This window comes from Chelonia mydas, chromosome 10 (genome assembly GCF_015237465.2).
Source record: "Chelonia mydas isolate rCheMyd1 chromosome 10, rCheMyd1.pri.v2, whole genome shotgun sequence".
In the NCBI taxonomy this organism is placed as follows: Eukaryota; Metazoa; Chordata; order Testudines; family Cheloniidae; genus Chelonia; species Chelonia mydas.
This window is the reverse complement of record NC_051250.2, coordinates 25084951-25111147: the sequence shown is the minus strand read 5'-3', so window position 1 is coordinate 25111147 and position 26197 is coordinate 25084951. Positions and strand designations below refer to the sequence as shown.

Below are 26197 nucleotides of genomic sequence, written 5' to 3'. Positions count from 1 at the left end.
TGATGGGCACGCAGTTATCCAATCGATGTGGGCTTTGCCGCTCAAACCGGCAAAGGTGGAGCCAAGCTTGCCAGTGAGAGAGCGAGGGGCGGGTCTTTTTTGACAGCAGGTTCGGCAGCTGCCTTTCCTGGGGTTTTACTGGGATTGGGGCGGCGTCTGCGGCTCAGTGTGGTTGGAGCCGGCGGAGAGGTTGGTGCTTGGGAGAGCGAAGGCCGAGAGTATGGGGGTTAGGTAGGAGCGGCCCGGCCCCAGCAGCAGCCCGGACGGCCGGCCGGCCTCCGCCGGCGGGGAGGGCAGGCGAGCGCTGCCGAGTGACGGGGGTCTGGGCGAGGCGGCGGCGGCGGAGGAGGAGGTGAGCCGGCCGGAGGATGGAGGACAAGAAGGAGGAGGGCGAGGCCGAGATCCAGGAGCACGGGCCCGAGCACTGGTTCAGCAAGTGGGAACGGCAGTGCCTGGCCGAGGCCGAGCAGGAGGAGGCGCTGGCCCCGGAGCTGCAGGAGGAGGCGGCGGCCGCCGCGCAGCCCGAGCACAAGCAGCAGAAGCTGTGGCACCTCTTCCAGAACTCGGCCACCGCCGTGGCGCAGCTCTACAAGGGTGAGCGGGGCAGGCCTGCGGGGCGCCCGGCGTGGCGTAGGCCGGGCCGGGGCAGCCATAGAGCATAGGGGAGGGGGGGCGGCGCGACGCAGCTCTACCGCGGAGGGGGAGGCTCCGCCGAGAAGCTGGCTGAGGAGTGAGCCAGGAATCCTGCGGGGAGGGGGTGGGCGCTCGGGGTAGGCCTCAGGGGAAGCCGGAGGGGGTGTGGTGGGGAAGCGGCTCCGCATAGGGGCGGTGGGGGGAGGGGGTTCCTCGGGCAGTGTGAGGCGCGGGGGCTCCGCACCTACCCATAGAGACGGATGGGAAAACAAAATGGCGTAAGGCGGAGTCGCCGCCTCCGCCGCTGCCCTGGAAATCACCCTTCCAGCCCCCCTGGAGCAGGGGACGCCCCCGGGGATACCCGCCGCCCTCGGTCCCCCTCCGCGGCTCCTGTCTCCAGCTGTGTCTGGAGCCCCGGCCCCTCCCCAGAGATCGCCCAAAATGGCGGGGGTTGGGGGGGGGGGGTGGAAGGGATCGGCCCCGGGATGGCGGTGAGGGGGCCCTTTGGCGTGAGGGGAGGAGCAGACTCCCGGCAGCGCTAAGCGACCGCCGGGGGGAGCGAGGGACTGGGTCCGTCCGCCTAGACCCATCCCGGAGGGGGGGAGGGCGAGAGGGGGTCTCTGGTGACCCGCAGAGCAGCCGAGGGGGGGAGAACTGGGGACCTAGCCTCCCGAAGGCGGCTCCTGCCGTCTAGCCCAGGGAGAGGCACCGACAAAATGGCGAGCGCGGGGCCGGCCCCATTGTGCACTGGGTTCTGAGGGGAGGGGGCAGGACAGGGCGCTGCGCCGGCGGTCCTGAGGCACCATCGCCTATCCCGGTTCCGGGAAGCGGGCGCGGTCGGCCCAGCCACACCCCGGTCCCGGGCTGTCTCCGGGAGGCTGAACAAAATGGCGAAACCTAACATGGCCGTTCGGAGTTAGTGCCTCCAAAATAAACAGCGTGTGTGTCCTTCCACTTCTGCAGACCGGGTGTGCCAGCAGCCAGGGCTCTCCCTCTGGGTCCCCTTCCAGAATGCCGCCACCGCAGTCACCAACCTCTACAAAGGTAAGGGCCGGCCCGGGTGCTATCCCCACCCTGCTCCCAAGTGCTGGCTTTACTCATGAAATCCAAGCTGCTGCCTGAATCTTGTAACCTTTCCTTGGCCACTGTAGTTTGGCAGCAACTAACTTTCTTCTTGGCTCATGTGAGTGACTCACTTAAGTTGTTCCACTCCTGGGCTCTTGCACAAGGACCTCTTAACATGTGCATGTCATTCTGATAAGCTCAGGAGAGGAGTACAACAGGCCATAGCATAGTATTTGACAGTGATACCTTTGTATAACTTGCAGGTTTAAAATAAGTTGGTTGAAAGGCAGACTTCATGCTCCAGATGAAGCTCTTCTGCTCAGAGGTTGTGTGTGGGGGTTTTTTTTTTAAGTAAGGTTTAATGTCTGCCAATGTTGAAATTTGGTTATAGGACAGTGATGCTCATTCTTTGTTAGATCTCTTACCTGTATCCGTTAAATTAATGCTTACCTCTTTTAGTGACTACTTAAGGTGTCCAAAGGGAATCGGGAAAGTTAACTTTCACTAATATTGTAATGTACAAACAATCTGCTGGACACCTATGATGCACAAAAATGTAAAGTCATGTTTAGCAGTTTGATTAGGAACTCTTTCAAAAATTCTGTTCCTCAACTGTAACTGACAGAGTATCATGACACTTAAATTTTCTACAAAGATACACTGAGTTTAACTATCAATCTCTAGCCTCTGATTGGAAAAGGTACTTATAGGTCACTGTTGCAGAATGATCCTGCTAGGAACAGAAACATTCAGTGACTTTCCCAAATCAGCCTTCTGAACAATGCTAACTATTGCAGCGTGGCTCTCATTACCGTCTGTTCGCTAATGGTGATGAGTCAAAAGGAGAACCCTAAAATAAACTACCCCTTTGCTTGAGTTTGTTTGTTCTTGCATGATTTTGTTTAGCTGCATATCTGTTTTTCTTCATGTCTAGAATTCTACATGGAACCATGTATATGCATGCTTTATCTTTGATTGTTAGCACTTGGCTGATTTTGTCAATCCATGGATTTGTTTTAAATGACTGTACTGAGCTTAGCAGTGTAGTATTTCTGAGAACAGATCAGGCTTCTCACCATGCAGTGATAAATGGGGAGGAAACAGTAGATGTGTAACCATTACATTGGAGACTTGCTTCTCCTTTGGAAAAATGCATATACAGTACATCTCTGTGTATCTATAGTAGACCATCCATGAAGAGTTAGTGAAATTGATGTTGTAATCTCTGCTGTTTATGTAGTTCTCCAAATGGAACGTGGGCCTGAAGGAATAGCCAGAAACACTAGTCCTAGGCTTTGTCTTGGCAGCTACTAAGTGTTAATCAGCCATATTTCCCTGATGACAGTCAAACTACAGCAGAGCTTCCACTTTATCATCTATCACTACTTGATAAATAGGAGCTGTTGTGTAAATCAGAGCTATAATCTGGCTCGAATATCTACTGCCTATATGTGAATTTTGATAAACTGGAATCTTATTATCGATTATTGTGGCTCTTCAGAGCACCTCCCCACTTTAGGAAGGACTTCTTGGATTTAGTTAAGAATTTGATTTAAAGTTTTGCAAGAAAAAATAAATTTATGGCATTGTTCTGCCATGATTATGTAACAGAATAACTTGAAAATATATTATCATGAAATTAAAATGATCTGGCTCTCACATGAATAAGATCATTTAAATTAAATGATTACATGATAAATTGATAGTCATTAAATTACAAACCTTTTTGAAAACGTTTACCTGTTTTTCTTCCAAGTAGCAATGGAAATTACTGAGTATTTTTAGTCTCTTGTGTATTTCACAGCCTTTGTCAAAGTCAGTTTCACTGTTTCCTCTATGAAGTCTTATTGGCTGCAGCCATGTTTACACTATGGGTTCTGTACTGCCCTAGCATAGATGGTTACTTTGATGGAAGGGGTGTTTCAATCAATGTCAGTAATCAGCTGCTTGGAGCAGCAGTAGCGAGATCAATGAAAGACGCAGCTAGGACGATGGAAGAATTCTATGTGGGGAATGAGGTTGGCTTAACTGCTGTGCTCAGGGGTGTGAATTTTTCAGAATTTAGAAAGTGTAGACCAGGACTACCTTGGGGGGCTGGGGGGGAGTCAAAGTAGGCTTGTAAAAAGACACACAGGCAATGTGTTTCAGGTATTTAAAACTGTCTCTTTAATGGACTACATTAAATTGCCTACATTTCAAGGGGACAGAATCCATCTGAATAAAGCTATGCACAAGGAGAGCTAGCAGGGTAGAATGGTAAACACTGATGTAATACTAAAAAGTTCTAAACGTTCTTGTTGCTCTTTAAGACTTGGTTTATTGTGGTTACTATCAAAGGTGTGGGAGGCAGTGTGCTTCATACGAAGTTGCAAAAAAAGTCATCTAAGGAATATTGTATGATGAATCAAGCATCTCAAACTGCCTACATCAGGAACATCTGTTAAATGTACTTAAACCCATTTTTTACTTGGTAACAAACTACTGGCATCTTTTTAAAAAAAAATTTTTCCTGAGATCTGGCCCTAATGAGATCTGAATAAACAATAAAACAATGTTTTTCAAATCTATTCAGTTCTCCTTCACACCTCAATTTATCTGCATATAGCTTTCACTTTTAAACTTGATTCAGCTCTTAGCATTTAATCACCGTTTGTACATATTGTCCAATCAGTTGCAGCACTGGGCACCAAGAGTATTTTAAGTTTTTTAGATCTACTGACAAAATGTCCATCTAAACAAAGAAAATGGGCTGTTGTTCACTAACTGTCCTCCAGAGCCTACTTGGTTTGCCCTGAAAATGGTTTGGTTGCTTGTTCAGAGGGGACACAACTTTTCAGTACCATTCCAGAAAGTGTGCTAGAGACCTGTTGGAATGTGATGTCTAGAAATCCTGTTGGCCATGACTTCACTAGGAAAAAGGGATATGTTCATTAGGATATTAGGTGTTAGGTTAGACAAATCAGCTTTAACACAAGTTTAGTTATTTGTAGTCTTAGTTGATGGAGCTGAACCTTAAGGGGAGTGTAGGATTGACCTAGATCAGCTATGTGTTAAAACTACAATTACCTCGTCTATACTATATTAAAACAGCTTTTTTCCTAATGAAGGCAAGGCTTGTCCCATCTACACTAGCAGCCAAATGCCTTCAGCACCATATGACTGGAGATCGTGGTCACCCATTGTTAGTGGATCTCCACAACAGACTACTTTTCTTAGTGTAGATGGCACTTAACCGTGATGGCTTTATGTGACTCTGTTCTGTCCCCTTACTTTTCTGTGTTTGAAGGTGATCCTGGCAAGCAATTGAAGGAACACTGTCAATTTGAAAACTAGTTTAGAGTTCTTAGTAGCTTCTATAAGTAGATCTGCATCAGAGTCCTTCCACCATCTTTTGTAATCTCATATTTTCCTAGTCTTCAAAAATGTTTCTTTAGTTGTGTGATAAAATCAACATAAATATTGTGGTTTTGACCAGGCAAAATACTGTCTAATGCACATGATAAACTGAGAGTTATTTGTTTCTCTAACTATAATCTTTTTGGTGTTCCTTTTAACAGTGTGAATTGAGCATCCTGTCTGAATAGTAACTATTAGACTTGGACATCAGAATATTAATATGGAGGAGGAATCTTTCATAGGCTTACCACTTCAAATATTTTTATCATAAAGGATGTGAAATTGTATATTTGTGTTTATATCTACACTTTATACACTAAACACATCCAAAACATATTCGGCAAATACCATGTCCCAAAGTTTTAACTAGAAGCAGTTTGAAGTGCTGCTAATTTTTAAACTCTGTTGATGGCTGAAGCATTCCTACTGGTTGTGGTCAGAATAAACACTTTATACACGAATCAGGTAACGGTGCCTTGTAAACAAATCTTAAATGATTGTTCTATTGACCTTGATTCTCAAATATAATCTGGCAGTTTGGAAGCTGGCTTGCAGGTAAATAGTGTATAATGCTGTTTCAGTGAGAAACCTTATTTGAATAAACAAGTATGAAGGCGCTATTGACATGGCTTAGGCATAGGACTCTTTGTTTACTAGTGTTTCCCCAATCGGGGGGAAAAACACCAAAGCTTCAGAAACACTCAATTAAGGAACATTGCCAAGTTCTTAATCTTTCAGAAAAAATACATTTAAGTAAAGGAAATTGGAGTGGACTTTCCAACATTTAGCTCCATGTCTTCATTATGGAGCAAGAGCAAACATGGTGTCTTATTTACTTGTTCATATGCTGAAATAACTGTTGGCAAAGCACTGAGAAGAAACTGCTGTGGCAGAAATAGTAGAATGAACATAATTAAGGAGTACAGAACATTATATGTCCTATATAATATGTGACTATGATCTCAGTAACATACTGATGTAGTTCTTGGTCTAATTAGCTAGAGTTGTTAGAAACTCCTCTAAAGTGGATCAAATGATCTGAAAGGATCTACTAGAAAATAACAAAGTGGAAAGCACAGCATGACAACTCACGTCAGTATCCAGAATGAAATTCAACTTCATAGGAGATCTAATATCTGAGTGAGATCCAGCCTAAGATTTTGTGCACTAAACTTGTACTGGGCTTTGCAAGTAGAAGGCATGAAAGGCTTTTACAAAATATACCTTCATGGATTATAAATTCATGAATATAATTAGGGAATAATACAAGATGTCCCACATGAGACAATTTACAAAAAATGAAGCTTGGAACATTGCTAAAGTACTAGTTATGCATGGCTGCCTTGAATTCAAGGGATGTTTTCTAAAGAAATCACACCTCTGAAAATTGTTTACCTAGAGCAGAAGGACAAGAGGTTTTGTGTGATAACACTTGGTGTTTGGCTTGTTTCCCTAGTTTGTGTGGATATTCTTGCACACAGTGGAAGAGAATAACTTTAAAAGGGAGCATAAAAAGCCAAAACTCGTTAGGGGGACTTGCTCAAGTGTAATACCAGAAATTGCTCTTCAGTTTGTTTAAATTGACTTTAGATTTGATGATCTCTTCAAAATTTCCACTATTAAGTAGTGACGTAGCTGAAATACCATAGTTAATGCTTTAGTTTTAAACTACTTCAGTTTAAACACAACTCTCTGACCCTTTACATCAAAACCTGAGTATAATCATCCTCACTTATTTATAGCAAATACTTCTGATAGCACCATAAACACCAAGTTGGGATTGGGAACTGCAGTGTTGGGTCCTATGCAAACATTGAAAAGAGACCACCCCTGCTTAGCGGTTTAATATGTATAGAATATAAACTGTCTTCTATGAAGGCAACTTTTAAGCTTGTGTATACCAATGTTTGTCTTGATTGTGTCTCTTGAAGATGTTGGAAAAGTGTTACTCTGAACTCCAACATGAGGGAACTGGGATGGGCTGTGGTCTCTTGCAGTCTCATTCTTGTCTAATCAGACACATGGTAACCCTTATGAATGAAAAAGCAACAGACTAATTATTCTGCTTCATATGCAACACTTAAGAACATTCTTTGTCTTCTTTTTTTCAGAAAGCGTGGATGCTCATCAACGAAGCTTTGATGTAGGAATTCAAATCGGCTATCAGCGTCGCAATAAGGATGTGTTAGCTTGGGTTAAAAAACGCAGAAGAACTATTCGTAGAGAAGATTTGATCAGCTTCCTATGTGGAAAAGTTCCTCCTCCACGAAACTCTAGAGCTCCCCCAAGACTAACTGTAGTATCCCCTAACCGAGCTACTTCAACAGAAACTAGCTCATCTGTAGAGACTGATTTGCAGCCCTTCCGTGAAGCCATAGCTCTGCATGGTAACATTAATCTTTTTCAATATTTCTTTTTTAAAGATGGGTGGGAATCCTAAATGAGGAGCATACCTTCCTGTTAAGCTTTGGGGTTTATTTTGGGGCTCCCTTTGCTACAGTGTAACCAGAGTGGTAACACTAGAGTAAAGGCACTTATTCACTTGCTCTGAAGGGGTTATGTGGTATTAACATCTTAGTTAATTGCTAAGATGTGGTACAATTGTTAAATTCTAAGTGCAGGCAAAAGTTTTTCTGCATTAAGGAGCAAATCATTTTTTGAAATTGGCATCTTGTGCAGCAGTGGTCTTGTAAAGTGAGTTTAGGATGCACTTGTAGCCACCCTCTTTCAGCAAAATGATTTCATGTTGAAGAAAGGATGCAAAAAATGTACAGGTCATTTACTGATCAGTGCCAGGTCTGATGATGGGGTGCAGTCTATATCTTCAGAACCAGTTTCTGGAACATGCTATTGAAAAGCCATACTTACCTGAGTTCTGGAAAGGAAACAGGCTTTTTATAAAAGCGTTGATCTTACCCATTGGTAGAAGAGTGGATGGCACCTTTCATGTTTAGTTTTTGATGTCTCTGCCTTCCAGTGACAGGTGAAATCCACGTTTCAGTTTTGTTTTCTCCTCTCTCTGCTTCTGGGGAGCCTGTTGTCTTACCTTTACTGTCCCTTTGCCTTTTTCCTAGGAAGAGGGAGTTCTTAATTGGCCAACACTCCCTCTTACCTGTTTTTTTTAGTAATGCACTGCTGCTTTGCTTAGTCAGTTTCCCAGTTTCACTGGTATGATTAGCATCCTGACTGGTCAGGAATGGGCCGAGTGATTTGCCTTTGTTCTTGAGTGGATCAGTCAAACTTTGGTCAGCTTTTCATTGCTCCCTGCCCTACTAGTGAAGGCATCTTTCAAGCCATGCTCATAGGAGAATATTCCTTACAGGAAAAGCTGTAGCACTTTGAGAGAAGCCATTACTAGTACTGCACAGCTGCCATTTTTATTTCTAGGAATTCTCATTAAGATAATGTGATTCAGGGGTGTATGTTAGAGGAATGGTTCTTACTGTCTAAAAGTGTGATGTTAGCTTTAGAGAAATTGATTCAGGTACACAATTTAGGCGTTTAAACTTTTATGTGGGCCATAATGTTCTTGGTGTGGCCCCCAAACCCTAGGAACTGGTTTCTTTTTTCCCCAGCCCTTACTAGGAATCAGTTTACAACTTTTCTCCTAGGTAGCTTTAATTTAACAAAGGTCCATATTCTAATACTCTCATACCTAAATGGATGGTTACTTGCTTTTTATTGCTGGCACTGTTAAGTGCTTTCACCTTTTACCTTAATTAAAAATTATTCACAATGGATAATTTATACACTCATCTCTCATGTCTTCATCCTTTCAGAGTGAAACAATCCCAGCACCTCCAGTGTTATGACTTCTCTACTCAAAGCATCCTAAACCTTTTCCATTCTTTGGGTCTTCTAAAATCTTGATGAGAACACAAATGAGCAGAGTCCTTAAACTATAAAATGATGGGATGGGCCAGCCCAGAAATAAATTACAAAATAAGTCCTGTGAGACTGAATAAATTAAAACTTGAGTTAGGGAGATGGAAGCAGGACCAGGTGGAGGAAATGGGTGTGCATGGAAATAAATAATGGGCTGCTGGCATCTTCAGTTGAGGAGATACTTAAAAAGAGTGCAGTGCTATGACACTACAGACTTGGTTATAAACTGAAAGAATTCCAATAGCAAAGCCACAGCCAAGATAATAAGATACAGAATGCTTGGTTTGGTCTCTCTGGTTCTGCATAACAACTCCCTTTCCTTTTGAGAGAGTCTCTTTTTGATCTCTGTGTGTGGGCCTCTTCCTGTAATGACATTGTCTCTTAACCTTCAAGTGTTTGTGGAGAAGTGGCTGAGCTGGAACCCTTCTTTTGGCCTTAGTTTTTTTTCCCCCCCTTACGGCCCCAATTAAACAAAACCAAAATTCATATAGTAAACACACCATTAATTGGGTTACTGTTCATATTCATAAGTTACAGGGCAACTGGAGATGAGGGTGGCAGTCTGATTCTGGTGGTGGCTACATCATGTAGGTGGCTGAATTATTTCGCATGCCTGCTAGGTGCCATTCTTTAGGATTTATGCGGGCAGACTTAATAACTACTAGGCAAAAAATAGTTACATTGCTTTAGGAGCAAGTAATAGTATCTTTTAATAATTAAAAGGGAATTCTGTGCAATTTTTTTTTTAAATTCTGCACACTATTTTAAAATTCTTTATATTTTATTTGTCAAAATAACAGTAACAACAATATAATCACACCATTTTCAGCTATTTTGGTAATTTCAAAATATTTGTCAGCAAATAGTTGAAAATCGTGTGATTATATTAATCTTATTTGGCAAAATAACAGTATGTAGAATTTTTAATTTTTAAATTTTTTTTGGTGCAGAAATCCCTTGAGTACCAGGGTTCTATGTTGTGCAATCTGAGTGCAGGCAGCTTGCTGGGGGTCTGGGTGCAGGGTGGATCTAAATGCACTGGGGCTTGTTGGGGAGTTCCAGGTGCAGGGGGAATGGGACTCTGCAGGGGAATCCAAGTAAAGGTGGTTAGGGCTCAGTGGGGGGCATCTAATGGTGTGAGGGTTGGTGGGGTGGGGGTAAGTGTGCAGCTGCTTGGGGGTCAATGGGGTGGGGGTACGGGTGTGGGGGCTCCCAATGCAGGGGAAGGCTTGGTTCTGGGTATGTTGGGGAATGAGGCTCAGTCGGGGGGCTTGGTATGGGGGGGTGGGTACAGATGCCCAGGGGTATGGGTGGACAGGGGGAGCTGCTCCCTGTACAGTGATCCCTCGCCCTGTTGCTGAGGAGTGATGGGGCCAGGAAGTGGGAGAAGGCAGTCACTGTATGGGGAGCTGCTTCCCCTGTGCACCCAGCCCCCATGTATCTGAACCTCCCCGCACCCAACCCACACCCCATCAAGCCTCACCACCTGCACCCAAAACCCCTGCCAAGTCGTTCTCTCCCACCTCCCAGGGTTCAGAGCTTCTGGCAGGCCAGCTAGGGGAAGCTTCTGAGGTTGATCTGACCCAACCCCAGGCTGCTCGGTGCAGGGAAGGGGGAATTCCATCTCTGTCTTCTCCTCTCCCCCACCCCACCCAACCCCCCCAAAGCCGGGACTAACATTCCTGGCTGGCCTGGATATCCCCAGTCGTCATCCCCCACCCCTTCCCAGACCACAGGGTGACTTACTCTCCCCTGGCTGCCCAAACAGACACTGCCACAGACGCTGCCGGGGAGGAGTGAGTGAGCACTGGTGAAGCTTCTCTTTGCTTCCCCACAGAAACAATTTTCTGCAGAAAAGCAAAGAGAATATTTCTGCACGCATGCAGCAGTGCAGAATTCCCCCAGGAGTAAATAATTTAGAAACTGTATGAAAAAGTTCATCAAGTTCCTGTCTGGCTGCCTCTACTCTTCAATTGTACTAAATATCTAGAAATGTCCTTCCACTTCTTCAGTTGACGTACAACTCTACAAGTAAATCACCCACTGGATTAGTTCCTTCTGATACACATTTTCTGTCTCTTCCTCAGACAGCCTATCTTACATTATTCATCTGGTGACCAGGTTTGTGTTTACCTAGTCTTTTTAAAATGACTGCTTTCCTCTAGTTCCTTCTGTCTGAATACGTTCGACAGAATTCAAGAATCTGTCACTTTCCATATCGTTCTCCTTACCAATCTTTAGACTCTTTTTCCAAAACTCAGATGTTTTTCAAGATTTGGAATATTATATGCAGTTTTGGCCACTGAGACTTGTGTATAATCAACTGTCTCTTGTTCTGCTAAAGCTTGCTGAAAAGCAGCACTTGTAGAACAACAAAGAGCACAGAAGTGCACATAAGAAACATTAAGTACATGTTTGTACTTAATACTTTATTAAAAAGTGACACTTCAAGAAACTGTCTTTTAATGTCTGTTTCACGGAAATGGGCATCAGTCCTACAGTTCTTCTGATTGGCTAATTTTTGGTTTATATGAGCAAATCATAGAATGTGCGAGATAACTAAGTATTCGAGTGTAGACAGTGATTCCTATGGAGTTATCTTTGATAACATCTGTGAAGTTATCTCTGTGTTTAGAATCCATTGAGAGGGAGAAGCTATGTGAACAAAGGAGTAGGAAGGTGTTTGAAGTGTCTGAGTAGTTGCTGTTTGAATCTGTTTAGGGATTTCTTTTCTCTGCTTCCAAAAAATATGCATCCTGTAGCCATGGGTTAGTCTGGGAAAGTGAGCAGTTCTACCCAAAATGTGTAGGGAAGAGAGACGGTTCAGGTTCCTGCACAGTGATCAACTTCGCAAGTGTTGTAAAGACTTGTGAAAATCCACTGATCTCCCTTCTCTCCCCAACTCTACTAACTTAATATGTGAGATATGATAGGGCTCTTAGATTTCTTAGCTGGCATTCTTGTGGACTTGACTTGGAGGTTAGGCCTTTGCAGTAAAAAACAAAGATTTTGAGTCAAAGCAGGAGAAGCAGTCTACCAAATCTCTGAAAGTGGAGCAGTTCTTACTTAGGGCTGGTCTTCACTACCGGGGTAAGTCAACCTAAGTTACGCTACTCAGGTACGTGAATAACATAGCTGGAGTCGACATAGCTTAGGTCGACTTACTACGCTATCTTCACTGTGCTGCATCAACAGGATATGCTCTCTGGTTGATTTACTTTACTCTTCTCTGGGACATGGAGTACAAGACTTGACTGGAGAGTGCTCTGACATCGATTTTAAATAGGTTTTCACTAGAACCGCTAAATCAACACCCGCTGCATCGATTGCAGCAGTTTCAATCTCCCTGGTAGTGAAGACAAGCCCCATATCTTTGAATTGTTTTATCGAAACTATTCCAGTGTCTTATCAGATGTAAAAGGAAATCAAGTTAGGTACTGTACAATGCTAAGATGAGGTAAATAAAGTACAGGCCATCATCTCGAAAACTTGTTTATGTATTATCATTGAATTGCATTAGTTACTGTAACTTTTCCTTCAAGACAACTTGTGTTTTGCATAGGCAAGATTCTCTGATTTAACATAAGATGAAAAAAATTCTGGAGTCAGAGAACATGCTATCATGAACCAATGAACCCCTTAATTTGTTCCCATATCCTTGCCTTGAGCATCAGTACACTTGAATTCATACAGTGTGCTAAAGGTAGACTTTTAAAAACTACATTAACCCAAAGGGAGTCAAACACTGCCACAAAACCAAATGTGATGTTGCAGGTTGCTACCTGCTTAAGCTCCCTCTCTATGGGAATGGCTTAGCTACTTGAACTGTTGGTATATTTTAACTATTTGACATAAACTGATGTCCAGATTGGCTTTTCCTGAAGCATGACAAGAGCTGTAAATTAATACAGAAACCAAAAACTTATGGCGTTTATGGGGATATGTGTGGTACATATGGAGAATAGGTCCATCAATGGCTATTAGCCAGGTTGGGCAGGGATGGTGTCCCTAGCCTCTGTTTGCCAAAAGCTGGGAATGGGCGACAGTGGATAGATTACTTGATGATTACCTGTTCTGTACATTCCATCTGAATCACCTGGCATTGGCCACTATTGGAAGACAGGATACTGGGCTAGATGGATCTTTGGTCTGACCCCGTATGGCCGTTCTTATGAGGCACTGTTTTATGGTGGAACTATTTTAAAGTATATTGGATCCTGTTGCAAGATTTCCTTTGCAACAAGTTTAAAGCTTCAAGAAGACTGTAGGGCCAAATTTTCAAAACTTATATGTGTGCTTTCTCTAATTACACATGCGTGCTTCCACAACTTTGCTTTCTGCATGTGTATTCCAGTTTTCAATTGAAACTGTCAAGCCACTGTTAGAACACCTGTTCTGTAAAGAAACTTAGTCACAAGATTGCGAGAAGTAGAAATTCACTTGGTCTTCCCCTTGTTTCCTGAACTACTAATCTCCTGTGAAAGACAAGGAACACTCAAATTTTCTCAGAGGACACCTACATTAATGTTAGTGGACCAGGTACCTTCCTGTTTGTGATCATGCAATCAATGTTCCTGTAATAACTAAGGCTATTGTGTATGGGGGAAAGTGTTAGAAAAGTGTATATTGTAGCGTAGCGTAGCGTAGCATATCATCTTTACACACTGAAGTCTCCCTTTGTTCTCCTTTCAACTACTTTTGCTCTCTTCCACATGGCTCCTTGGTCTCCTTGTGCGCCCCCTCATCCCCACCCACCCACCTACTTACTTCCCAGATGCTAACACCTCCACATTCCTCTCAATCTAGAACCAGTAGTATGGTGGTGGGAACTATACAGAACCCTAAAATAAATAGTGACTGATTCCTCTGTCTAGCAGCAGTTCCTAGTAGAGGCAGCTACTCTTTATTTAAAGACTGGCTCTTTATTTCTAGCTACTTCTACGAGCATCCGTGTGCTCCTTAATGAAGACCCTGAAAAACTAGAAGCAGCTGGAGGGGAGTACCCAGCATCCTGTGACTACCAGTGTATGCTCCCTAGACCAGTATTAGAACCATTTAATTAATCACAACTCCCTCAACATACTGTACTTAAGGAGTTTAATGCATTATCACTGTTTTTCCCCACAAAATGAGTAGGAATGGCATGCTTGCTATGCTATCTTACCCTATGCCACAGGATCTCTGTTGCAGCTTTGCTTTTCTCTGATTTATTAGAATAGTAAAGTAGCACCCTTGTCTATGAGGGATCTGCATGTGACATTGGAGTTTTCTGAGGAGTAACACTATAGCTGAAATAATTCATTTTCAAGCCACTTCAGTTGTAATGCTCTGATTGGTAAATGCATGGTCAGTGTATACTGTATTCCAGAGTTTTAGCAGTCTCTGCTACTCCATTCTGAATGTACTTCACCAAAAGGGAGTAACTCTGGGTCTGTCAGTGATTGGGATTCTTTTACCTCTATTCTTCTGGAACAAATGCAGTGAGCCTCAAAGTGATGGGAGTGAAGGATCTAGGGAAACATTGATAAAGTGGATTAAATTAATGGATATCACTCCTCTAAAAACCTTCTAACAATGTTTTAATTGCTCTAGCCCTAATACTACTACCATAGCAAAACTAACCTGGTTACTTGATGATTTAATCTAGGCACCACGTCATCCCCAACCACATTCTCTTCACCATTTGAAAAGGTCACTCTGGCTTCTTTCTCTAGTATATAAGAAAGATGTGTAACTTTGCCTGCTAGAGATGCCAGCCTTCCATCACCCTTTTACTTTTGTACTTTGAGGGGGAGTAGTTTACTACACAACATCAATAGCAAATAGTACTTGGTAAAGGTATATGCAGGTGAGTGGGTTGAAAGGGAAGGGCAGAGTTAATGTGTGCTGTAGTCATAAGATCAGCCATATGGGGTCAGGCCAAAGGTCCATCTAGCCCAGTATCCTGTCTTCCAACGGTGGCCACATGCCAGGTGCCCCAGAGGGAATGAACGGAATAGGTAATCAAGTGATCTATCCCCTGTCACCCATTCCCAACTTCTGGAAAACAGAGGCTAGGGACACCATTCCTGCTCATCCTGGCTAATAGCCATTTATGGACCTATCCTCCATGAACTTATCTAGTTCTTTTTTGATGAACCCTGTTATAGCCTTGGCCTTCACAACATTCCCCTGGCAAGGAGTTCCATAGGTTGACTGTGCGTTGTATGAAGAAATATTTCCTTTTTTTGTTTTTAAACCTGCCACCTATTAATTTCATTTGGTGACCCTTAGTTCTTGTATGATGAGTAAATATTTCCTTATTTACTTTCTCTACACCAGTCATGATTTTATAGACCTCTATCATATCCCCGTTTAATCGTCTCTTTTCCAAGCTGAAAAGTCCCAGTCTTATTCATCTCTTCTCATATGGCAGCCATTCCATAGTCCTAATAATTTGTTGCCCTTTTCTGAACCTTTTCCAAATTCAGTATCTTTTTTGAGATGGGGTGACCACATCTGCATGCAGTATTCAAGAGGTGGGTGTACCTTGGATTTATAGAGAGGCAATGTGATATTGATTGTCGTCTTATCTATCCCTTTCTTAATGATTCCCAACATTTTGTTCGCTCTTTTGGCTGCTGCTGTATACAAGTGGATGTCTTCAGAGAACTATCCACAATAATGCCAAGATCTTTCTTGAGTGGTAACAGTTAATTTAGACCCCATCATTTGATAAGTATGGTTGGGATTCTGTTTTCCAATGTGCATTGCTTTGCATTTATCAACATCAAATTTCATCAGTTGTTTTGTTTCCTAGTCACCCAGTTTTGTCTCACTTTCCAGATCCTTTTATAGTTCTTTGCAGTCTGCTTGGGACTTAATGGTCTTGAGTAGTTTTGCCGCCTCACTGTTTACCCCTTTTCCCAGATCACTTATGAATATGTTGAACAGGACTGGTCCGAGTACAGACCGCTAGGGAACACCACTATTTACCTCACTCCATTCTGAAAACTGATCATTTGTTCCTACCCTTTGTTTCCTACCTTTTAACCAGTTACCAGTCCATGAGAGGACCTTCCTCGTGTCCCATGACAAGTTACTTTGCTTAAGAGCCTTTGGTGAGGGACCTTGTCAAACAGGCTTTTGGAAAATCTAAGTACACTATATCCACTGGATCCCCCTTGTCCACATGCTTGACACCCTCTAAGAACTCAAATAGATGAGGCATGATTTCCTTTAACAAAAACCATGTTGAGTCTTCCCCAATAAATTATGTTCATCTGTGTCTGACAGTTTTGTTCTTTACTATAGTTTCAATCAGTTTCCCAGTACTGAATAAGATGTGTGGAGTAGAGAGTATTTACTATTGGTATGACACTTCTGCATTAACATAGATTGATACAGCCTTATATAAAGAATGAAATCTTACTTTTGCAGTTGGTGTCATGGATTGCATTGTAGGGAGGGGCAGTAAATAGGTGGCTATATGTAGCAATAGACAATGAATCCTGTCTTTCCATTGTACACTTCAGATAATGATTCCTCCTGTCTCCACTTAATTATTTTTTTAAATGGACATTTAATCTCAACAAACCAAAATTTCTCTGGAACTTGGATAAATTATCCAGAAGACTTCAGTAATTGCTACTTAAACGAAATCCTCTTCCTATTTTGCTGCTGATTATTATTTCCCTTCAACTACAGTGGTTCTCACACTGGTCCAGAGACTTTACTGGTTGTCATCTGCATTCGAGTTACAAGTTAATATTTCCCAGTGGACCACTTCTTCTTCCAAAATGAATCTTCTTTTGTGAACTTGATGAAAGATGGGAAACCATTATTCTACTGCATGGCACTTTGAGTTCCTTCATGAAACATATCCTCTCTAGTTAACCATTTCAGGCTCATGTTATAATTTGCTAATGTGTAAGGTTTCAATGTTTGTACCTGAAATTATTTGAAGCAGCCATCAAATTTTAATGTACTGCAGCTTCCGCTAATATTTTGAGATGGATTTTCATGCTTAATATATGCATCTTGAATATTAAACTCTAAAAAGGCTCTTGACTGTACTTGCACTTGAAATACTAGTATTGCTTTCCTGTCTTCACTGGAAGACTTTGGCAACAGTTAAAAAAAATCTGAATAATGATGTCAAGCGTTGTAACTTAACCCTGGAACTCTTCCTCTTCCTTCTTCCACCCCTAAATTGAGGGGAAGGGCATGCTGAATTTCAGTTTAAATTGGTACAGCTCCTGCTGCTCAATCTCAAGCCTTTCAATAAAGAGAAGGAAGTCTCAGCCTAATATTTCAAATGCAAAAGCAAGCAGAAGTTTTCAAAAATGCAGTCTTGATGCAGCACGAAGAGGAAAAAATCTTCTTGCTTTACGTTTTTCTTAGTTTCTCTATTGTGTGCACTACGGTTGTTTGTATAATCATGCTTCAATTCTCCAATACTTAAAATGCAGTTCTTGTGCTAAACGGTGATTGTCCAGCATTGATCATGCAATGAAAGGTCCCCTCTAATGTAACACACAGCATATATGAAGGTTGTTTGAATGTCCTACCTTGTGTGGCTGAAATATCGTAGTTACCTGCACAGACACTAAAAAAGTTGTTAGCTTATTCCTTACTCTAGAATTTATAATAGTGAAATGTCTGCAAAGCTTATATTCCTTACTAATGTTCTCTTCTTCTCACTACTGCTATCTAATATCTGTTCCTGTTAGTCTAATCACTTAAGCCATTTAGTTGCTTGGGTAGTGTTTTTAGTAGGAGCACGCTGAAAACTAGAGCCTGATACAGTAAGGAAGATAAACCTTTAGTTTATTGGAATGGTTTCATCACACAAGGATTGTCTTATCTGAAGTGTGGGTCATTGCCCTACAACAGTTTTAATTTGTGGGCTGGCCCCTAAACAATTTTTTAATGGACGTGTTGAAAACCACTGTTCTATGGTAACAATCTTTCACAGACCCCTTAGACATAGTCTGCAGACCCTCACGGGTCCATGGACCACAGTTTGAAAACCACTGCTCTACAATGTTTTGTTTCTTGTTGAATTTAAAGTATTATTCTGTTAATACTGACATCCTCCTTCAAACATCCAGCTGCCATGAAATGGCAATTTGCCATTTCAGTAACTTACCCTACAATGCATCTGTTAAACCTTCTATATTTGAATTTGGTAACATAGCTTTAAATTGTGATACAACAGTCACCAGAACAGCAATTTATAAGAGAACAATGAGCTGTGCTTACCCTGAGTAAAAGGATTAAATTGTGTGTAATGTTAACCTCTGTTAACTGAGACAAAATTAGTAATGAGTGCTCTATTAAAGCTTTCTTAAATCTCATTATTACAAAATACACTACAGTGTGCATATTTGATATGAAGTAGTGCAAGTTAAAGTACAGTTAATAAAGTACATCTTGTGATACATTATCATTGCTCTCCAGTGTTCTTTCTCTTCGTAGAAGTTGTTAATTCAAAATCGGTTCCCTGGTCCTTGTTAATTACAGGCCTGTTTGTAGTCTCATTTTAATACCTTTCTAAATGTGTCCTGGTTATTGCATGGGCATTTAAATGTACCATGATACAAATTTATCTAAATCTCTTGAAAAGTAAGGTGGATGTTCAGTGTACGCTTCAGGCACTACTGTAACCTTCACAACCTTGATCTTTAAAAAAAATAAATTAACTTTTTTTTCAGGCATAACAAATGCGCTTTTCAGTTCTGGGCTAGGTATCTGTTTTTTAAAAAAAAAAAATCACTTTTATCCAATTGTTTGTTTTGTCACTTGGACAGACCTCTTTCAAAAAGGTAGCACTTGATAATGGTGTGTGAAACTAAACCTCAATCTCGTCCTTACAGAAATACCAACTTAAAAGAAGCTTCAGTTCTGGCCCTTGAGCTCACTAACCTTTGGCTTTAAAATGTTCACTCTCCTCTATTACATGCACAAGTCAAACAGGCAAGACTGAATTCACAAGTGAATCTTGACTGGTCAAAGTGCTGTAGTCTGTTGGCTGCCATAGTTGTTGCATATAATAGTAAGTTAAGTTGGACAAGTGTCATAAGTTGATGACCATTTACGTGAACTAATGCTGAACGTGTATATTGGACAAGCCTTAGAAGAGGAGTGGAGCAAATAGCAAACTTTTTTGTTGTAAATTGAATTTGAAACATTTGATCTTTTTTTCAGGATCCTTTGGGTATTCTATACCAGAGACAACACTAAATTTTTCTATTCATCATTTTGTATTTTAGCTTGTAAATCTTACAATTCTTAACCAACATGGTGCAAATTAAGAACTTCACGAGAAACTTGCTCTGATACTTAGACTTATCAGTTGCATCAGTCATGCAATCGGTACTGTGACTATTTAACCAACATAACTAATAGTGCAGGCTCTGTATACTCCTGGCGAAGTTCTGCGCAGTGCAGAATTTTGCAGAAATTAACATTGTGCATGAAGAATTTCCTTTCTCCCATAGAAATGGGCTGCAGTGTAGTTGGCTGCCAGTAGGGGCTGCCCGACCCAACAGAGCCCAACTCTCACATAGAAGACACTGCAGAGGGGAGGGAGCTCGAGGGTTCCTGGGGGCTGCAGTTCCCAGTATGCCCTGATGGAAAGAGAGGGCGGCGCACAGGAAACTCCACACAATCCTGGGACCAAGCATCAGTCTGTTTCTCCCTCTGGATCCCTGGGCTCGGGGGGTGGGGGGGTGTAAATGAAGGAGGCAGGTGTCTGGGCGGTGGGGGGAAGGCATGTCTGGGAGGGGAGGGGATGGGTGTCTGGGCTCACAGAGGGACCCACGGCTGGGCTCTGGGAGGGGAGGGGGCGGGTGTCTGGGTTCTGTGGGGGAGGAGGTGTGGGCCCTGTGGCTGGGCTCTAGGAGGGGATGGGTGTCTGGGGGGTAGCGGGTGTGGATATCTGGGCAAGGGGGGCCATCCTGTGGCTGAGCTTTGGGGGGAAGGGGGGTGGGTATCTGGGCCCTGGAGGGGGAAGGGGGGTATTTGGGCTGGGGCTCTGGGGGGAGAGGATGTTCAGGAGTATTGGTGGGGGGTGGGAGGTGTGGCTGTACTCTGGGAGGAAGGGGTTGTGGGTATCTGGCCCTCCTGCTGGGCTCTGGTGTGGGGAAGGTGGCAGAGAAACAGGAACTGGGTTGTCATAGGGGTTTCTTTAACACTCTACTCCTGGTGGAATTTTTGTGTCTGTATGGTCAGACATACTTGCTGACAGGTATTTTGAAATAAATTACCAAAATAATTGAAACTGGTGTGATTATGTAGTGTTGTTTTGACAAATAAAATGTGCAGAGTTTTAAAATATTGTGCGCAGAATTTATTTGTTGGCGCAGAATGCCCCCAGAAGTAGCTCTCTAGTAATTTGCAAAAACCGCAAATTTATGACAGCATGTGAGTTGTAAATTCATAAGCAGGAAAAGCATCACCGTCACACTTGTTGCCCTGCACTCCTTGTTAGTAATACTATGTGCTTTTCAAAAAAGGTTTGTTATGTAATTTTGGTGGTAGTCATAAGAATAGTAAAACAAATCTTATTTTTGTGTTAAATATGTCTTCAAAATCTAAAGACCTTTCTTGCTTTTGCAAAGTGTCTGTTCCAGTGACTCTGTGAATTGAAGCATTATTTAATAGTGATATTTTGGTAGTGCCCAGAGGACCCCTATGGGGATGTCTTGGATTTTTATCTTGCTTTAGATATGTGTTTGGGAAAAGCACTTACTAGTGCTCTAAACAAACACAAGCTTCCACGAAGAACGTCAGAATTCTTAACCTATTCTTACAACCTGCTCTGTGAGGGAGCCCCATTGATTTTATTGCTGGTTTGTGGTCATAGGGCTCAGCTTGCAGCATTTAAGCCCTTGTTCAGTATTAACATACAAGAGGTTAGTTATCCTGTTAGTATGTTTCTCCTCTCACCACCACACTGCACCTTTTGTATACCATCTCCCTATCTCTGTCCTCTCACAAAGGGGTTTCTGGCAACTAGAAATGGACCTCAAAGTGCTGACTTGTTTTCCGTTTCTTGTCTGATGCATCACCTTATTTTAATGTTGCTTTTACTGATCATTCACTTTTGTGTTATGGGGAAAAGCAGGTACTGTGATGCTGGCACGTAATCTAGCAATTTAGTTTTTAACTCTAAATGCACTTCACTCTAGCTTTCAGTAGCATGAATATCCATGGAGTCTCTGTCCATGAGTCTCCGTGCACTTAGAATACTTTATTTGTTGTTTGTCCTGTATTTTCCTTTTTTAATGAGAACTTTTGTTAAGCTGGTGGTCTTGCAGCACAGGGCTGTGAAAACAACCCCTGTAGGAAGCTTAAATACAAACGAACTTTTAAAGCTTGTCTAAATTTAATTTTAAAAAATTAATGAACCTTACAAACTTGAAACTTAATTTATTCAAGAAAATTTAAGTTTATTTTAAATGCATTTGTCAGATTTCAGGGTAGTTTGTATGGGCTGCTTGCAGCAACACTAGCAGACTTTTTTTTTTAAAGTCAAATTCCCAAAGAAAGTAGGCAGATATAATACCCCAAATAGATTGTAAGTTGACCATACAGATCTAGGTTATATATTCAAGATCCTATACTGAACTCTTTGTAACAAGTGGATGAGACTCTCACCTCTAGCAAGAGGAGCTTCTTTACTCCTCCTCTTGCTAGAAGTGATGTGTGTTGACAATCTGGTTCTGCTGGCTGCTTTCCTTTCCTGCTGCGTTGTTTTGTGCTCTGCCAATATACCTGAGTAAGCTCTTCTACATGATATTGATTATATTTTGTTCTCTGTTCACAGCTTCCATTTGATTAGCAATCAGTGTAGCGAATTATACTCCCTTCTAAGTGCTCTTGAAATAACAAGGTGTCATGAATCTGAGCACTTGCTTATCTTAACTTGAAATTATCAGGACAATGAGTTTGTAGGGAAAGAATTGGTAGATTCATATTTTCTGTGGGAACACACAGGCATATTAGGGCTGATCATGTATTAGAACACTCTCTGCTTTTGCCAAATTCTTACACTGCAGTAATATGTTCTAGTGTGCTTATGTAACAGAGAACGTTGTTGAATATTGCTGTAATTATCTGGAACAGTCACAAATATTTCAACGGTAAAATAGTGTTAATTCAGATACTGAAAATGGAAAAGTTCTAATGATCACAACCTAGAAATGGTTCACAAATCTTGTATCCAAAATGCTGTCACAGGTACCTTGCCCATCTCTAAAACGTTTGCGTAGCTTTATTCAGACATCTCAGCCAAGTTAAGGCCTTGTTTAAACAACTTTAGTGGTATCTTTTGGCATTTCTAAGAATAAGCAACTTTAAAGTAAAAACTTTGCTTTACTACTTTTGGAATCTTGTTCAGTTTGGCTGCTGTATAAATGTCTTGTCATATCAACGCAATTCCTAACGAATGAAAATGTAGCTTTTTGTTTCCAACTTGTATGAGTAATTCTGGGAGTTAGGGCAAGTCAGATCAAAATCAAATGCCCTAGAAACTTATTACTAGGACAGTCTCGAACTGGATAGTTAAAGTACTTACATAGTAAGAATAGTTCATTTTTTAAATGGATTACTGCTTAAATTGAAAGCACACGTTTCAGGATAGGTTGTCTATACGCTCATATATCTAGATTTGGGTGAAGCAGGTTTTTTTCCTCACCAGTGGTTGATGCCTATCATGAGATTCTAAACAGCTAATTTCATATGCATTGCATAGGAAGCAACTTTAGCAGCTCTACATGCTCGAATACACTATGTGCTGAGAAGGGGCTGACTTTCAGTGCCTACACAGGCATACATATATACAAGTGGTAATGGAATGTGTCTGACCTATGAATTTTCTAGCATATTACAGAAACTTCAGTGAAATGCACAGGAAACTAGCTCATCTTCTGTCTTGCATTATTGCCTTTTTAACTTTCTTTCTTTCTTTTTTTCTAGGACTTAGTGGTGCAATGGCTAGTATAAGCGTTCGTTCAAGTACCCCAGGCTCTCCCACTCACGTAAGCAGTGGTTCCAATGCTAGTCGTAGGAGAAATGGACTCCATGATGTTGATTTGAACACTTTCATATCAGAAGAAATGGCACTCCACTTGGACAATGGTGGAACTAGAAAGCGTACCTCAGCCCAGTGTGGCGATGTCATTACAGACTCACCAACTCATAAACGCAACCGAATGATCTAAACTGCAAAAATTTCAAACCCACCATGCTGCTTGAAAGCCACTTGATCCTCAGAGTACTATTGAAAAGGAAACATGAGGCCATCTTCCCATATTCACTGTTTAAGACAAGTGAATTCAATAATTGCCATAAAGGAAGTTTTAGGTATTACAGTAGATGCCTCTTGTAACTACGGCTTTCTTAAACTATATTCTTAGCAGAGGACATCAGATATTGTGTAGTAGTTAGCAAGATCATCATAGGCGAACATGTATCCGTTCCAAGGCTAAAAGTGACCTTACTTGTATTCTTAAAGGGAAAGGAAATATCAGATGTTTTATTTGGTTATAGAATGCTTTGTCCTTATTTCTTGCTGTGTTGAGTATTTGCTTCAACAGTATTGCCAGTTTGACTGAAATTGTCTAAAATATGACTTGGCATCTTTGTCAAATCTGCAGGCTTCCATTTTCGCAGCACTGTATAAGGCACCTAGTTTCTATATAGTAACAGTGTGCAAGTTATAAATATTGGACTGTGCCCTTTTTAGTTTTAAAAGCAGTTGATAATTCTGGTGATTGTGTGATAATGTAAAGAGGTGCTATGATGGTCATGCAATTAATACTTAATATTGAATCAATACAAGGATCTTTATTGGATTCACTTTGTGTGTTTTAGTGCTCTGAAGTAGCAATATTAAACTTTTTCCCCAATTAACTTCATAGGGTTTTACATTTTCAGTTTAAGAACATATATGTACTTACTGGTATTATCCTTGTAAACATAAACAGTGCAGACTGCACCACTGCTGACCTAAATTTAGAGAAAGATGTCCTGTAATTGGAGAATAGGCTTTTTTGTTCAGTATTAGTGAAGGGTAGGTATTGTGTACAACCGTATCCCATTTTACATTGTGTGAAGTAATTGCCCATGTTGGGGAGGGGTGGGAGGTGAGGGAATGGGGAACAGTTGGAAAAGGGTTGTGTTCTGTCTGCTGATGAGCAAGATTTCTGGTCACTTATGGAAACTGCTTGGAGTGACTAGCTTGTGTGTGACATCTTTAGGATGAAGTGATGTGCAGGTTTTGCCAAGTGCTAAGACAATAACTTCTAGTTTTAATTCTGAAGAAAAGATCTTTCTTTTCAGTAAATGCAAGATAACATATTGGATGGCTTTCAAAGATAAAACCTGCTTTCTTACAATGTCTTTAACTGAATGCCCTGATGAATATGTAATGTTGAAAACTGGCTACACAGTTTAAACTTAAATCCAAAAAGCCAAGTGTGGATCAAAGATGCTCCCTCTGCAAATCAGTACTGTTAAGTGCAGACACTTCAAAAACTCATTACTTAAAGGAGAACAATTTCTAAGTTAAAACAGTTTTTTTACGTTTAGAAATATCTGATCTTGATTTCCTCTTTGTGGCGAAGAACTTTTATTCAAAAGCTTCTGCTTATGAGGAGGGCTAAAATAGGGAGAGGTGAGGAGATGAAGAGCTGCTGACTTGATGGGGAGGAGGGAATATTTGAACCGGAGGCCCTGTCCACACTGTAATAGAAAACAGACATTCTTTAAGCTTGCCTTACATTCACTTGCAGCTAAACAGAGATCTAACACATGGATGAGGCCAGGCTATGCTAGAACCACCATATTGAAAATTCTATTCTAGTTTTCTGCCTAACTTAGATCATGATTTTGAACTCTGTTCTAATATATCTTGGCCACAAGTGAGTGTATGCTTAAGCAATTTAAGGTAAGTTTACATTCTACTAGTTTACATTCTCCTGCTTGAGCAGCTGAGGCAGGGTTACAGCTGTTTCAATTTTTTATGATAAAAAGTCCTCTAGCATAGAAGTTCTCCATCAAAGGTAGGGCAAAGTCCAGGATACATCATGTTGTATTTTTCAAAAATTTTGGAGGCCATCTTTATATATTCTAAGAGGAATGATTTTGTTTTTAATTTGTATATAAATCAACAGGTTCAGGAGTTCTTCAGCAGTTCCATAGTACTGTGCTAAAAGTTTGCAGTTCATGGAACCATCTAAGAGTCTTTAAATAAAATTTAAAAAAAAAAAAAGGTTAATCTGTTTGCGGTCTAACGGCAAACCACGTAAAAAAGCTGCCAGTGTATGTACAATTAAGTTACTACTGTTGACCTAAAGCCATAGGGCTTTGTGTGATATTTATAATTCTTTTATAAAGTATAGAACTAATTTCAATTCTATGAGACTTCGCATTTTAAACCAAGATTGACTTGTAAAATGGGATTGTAAGACAGTAGAAAAGATGTTAAAGCAACTTTAATTCTGCAAAATGACCTACTTGTAGGATATAAGCAGAGGTATTTCTTACCCATGAAATAGAAACAGCAGGTGGGTGTCATGATCAGCCTTGAATAGACAAATGTGCCACTCAGTGATGAAAACATTCTGAAGCCCCCTTCCACTTATTAGTTGAACTTGTTCATAATTGTGCAATTAAACCAATTTAGGATATCTTTGTTTCCTTAGATCTTTGATGCCGAACATTGGGATTTCTTGATGTGAGACAGTTACTACATGTAGTAGTACTAATGTTGGAGCTCCACACTATGGAAAGTACTGGGTTAAATGTGACTTACGCTTAACTCTATCCAAATATGACTACACATGGAGCCTAATCTGTTTTAATTTTTTTTCAAGTGGAATAATAAATGCCTCTGTTTAAGTTAATGCTTTGAAGCTTTGCATTCAATTTAGTACCATTTAAACTAAATTCATCAAGCTTTTTTGATTTGTGCCATTTTTTTTGGTAAGAGAAAGCAGGCTTTAATATCTAACTGGTTGCATTAATATTTTTTGCTTGTAACTTAAATATTTGACGACTTATTTTTACCATCTTCCATTGGTATTTCATTTAGCCCCAAATGTTACTTGTTCTTTAAATGTTAACCCCTCCCAAAAAGACCTAAAATGCATGTATTCACCTGATAAACAGAAGGAGAGCAGATTGTTTCTTTAAAAAAAATAAACATTCAATTCCAGTACCCATGGTTTTG

The 26197-nt window shown here is 41.2% G+C and overlaps 1 protein-coding gene across 3 annotated transcripts; it reads left to right on the top strand.

Annotated features, from left to right (window-relative positions):
• Positions 1-95: 95 nt before the first annotated feature.
• Positions 96-26185, top strand: C10H16orf72 (chromosome 10 C16orf72 homolog). 3 transcript variants are annotated; one of them, XM_037910412.2, is made up of 5 exons: positions 102-594; positions 1597-1677; positions 7206-7481; positions 22942-23003; positions 25671-26185. In XM_037910412.2, the coding sequence occupies exons 1-5, from the start codon at positions 369-371 to the stop codon at positions 25704-25706; spliced, it is 681 nt and encodes a 226-aa protein (XP_037766340.1). In that variant the 5' UTR covers positions 102-368; the 3' UTR covers positions 25707-26185. The 3 variants fall into 3 exon arrangements, 2 of the variants coding, with proteins under 2 accessions (XP_037766339.1, XP_037766340.1); XR_005227010.2 differs by having other exon boundaries at positions 103-594; positions 22942-23328; XM_037910411.2 differs by having other exon boundaries at positions 96-594; positions 22942-26185.
• The last annotated feature ends 12 nt before the right edge of the window (positions 26186-26197 follow it).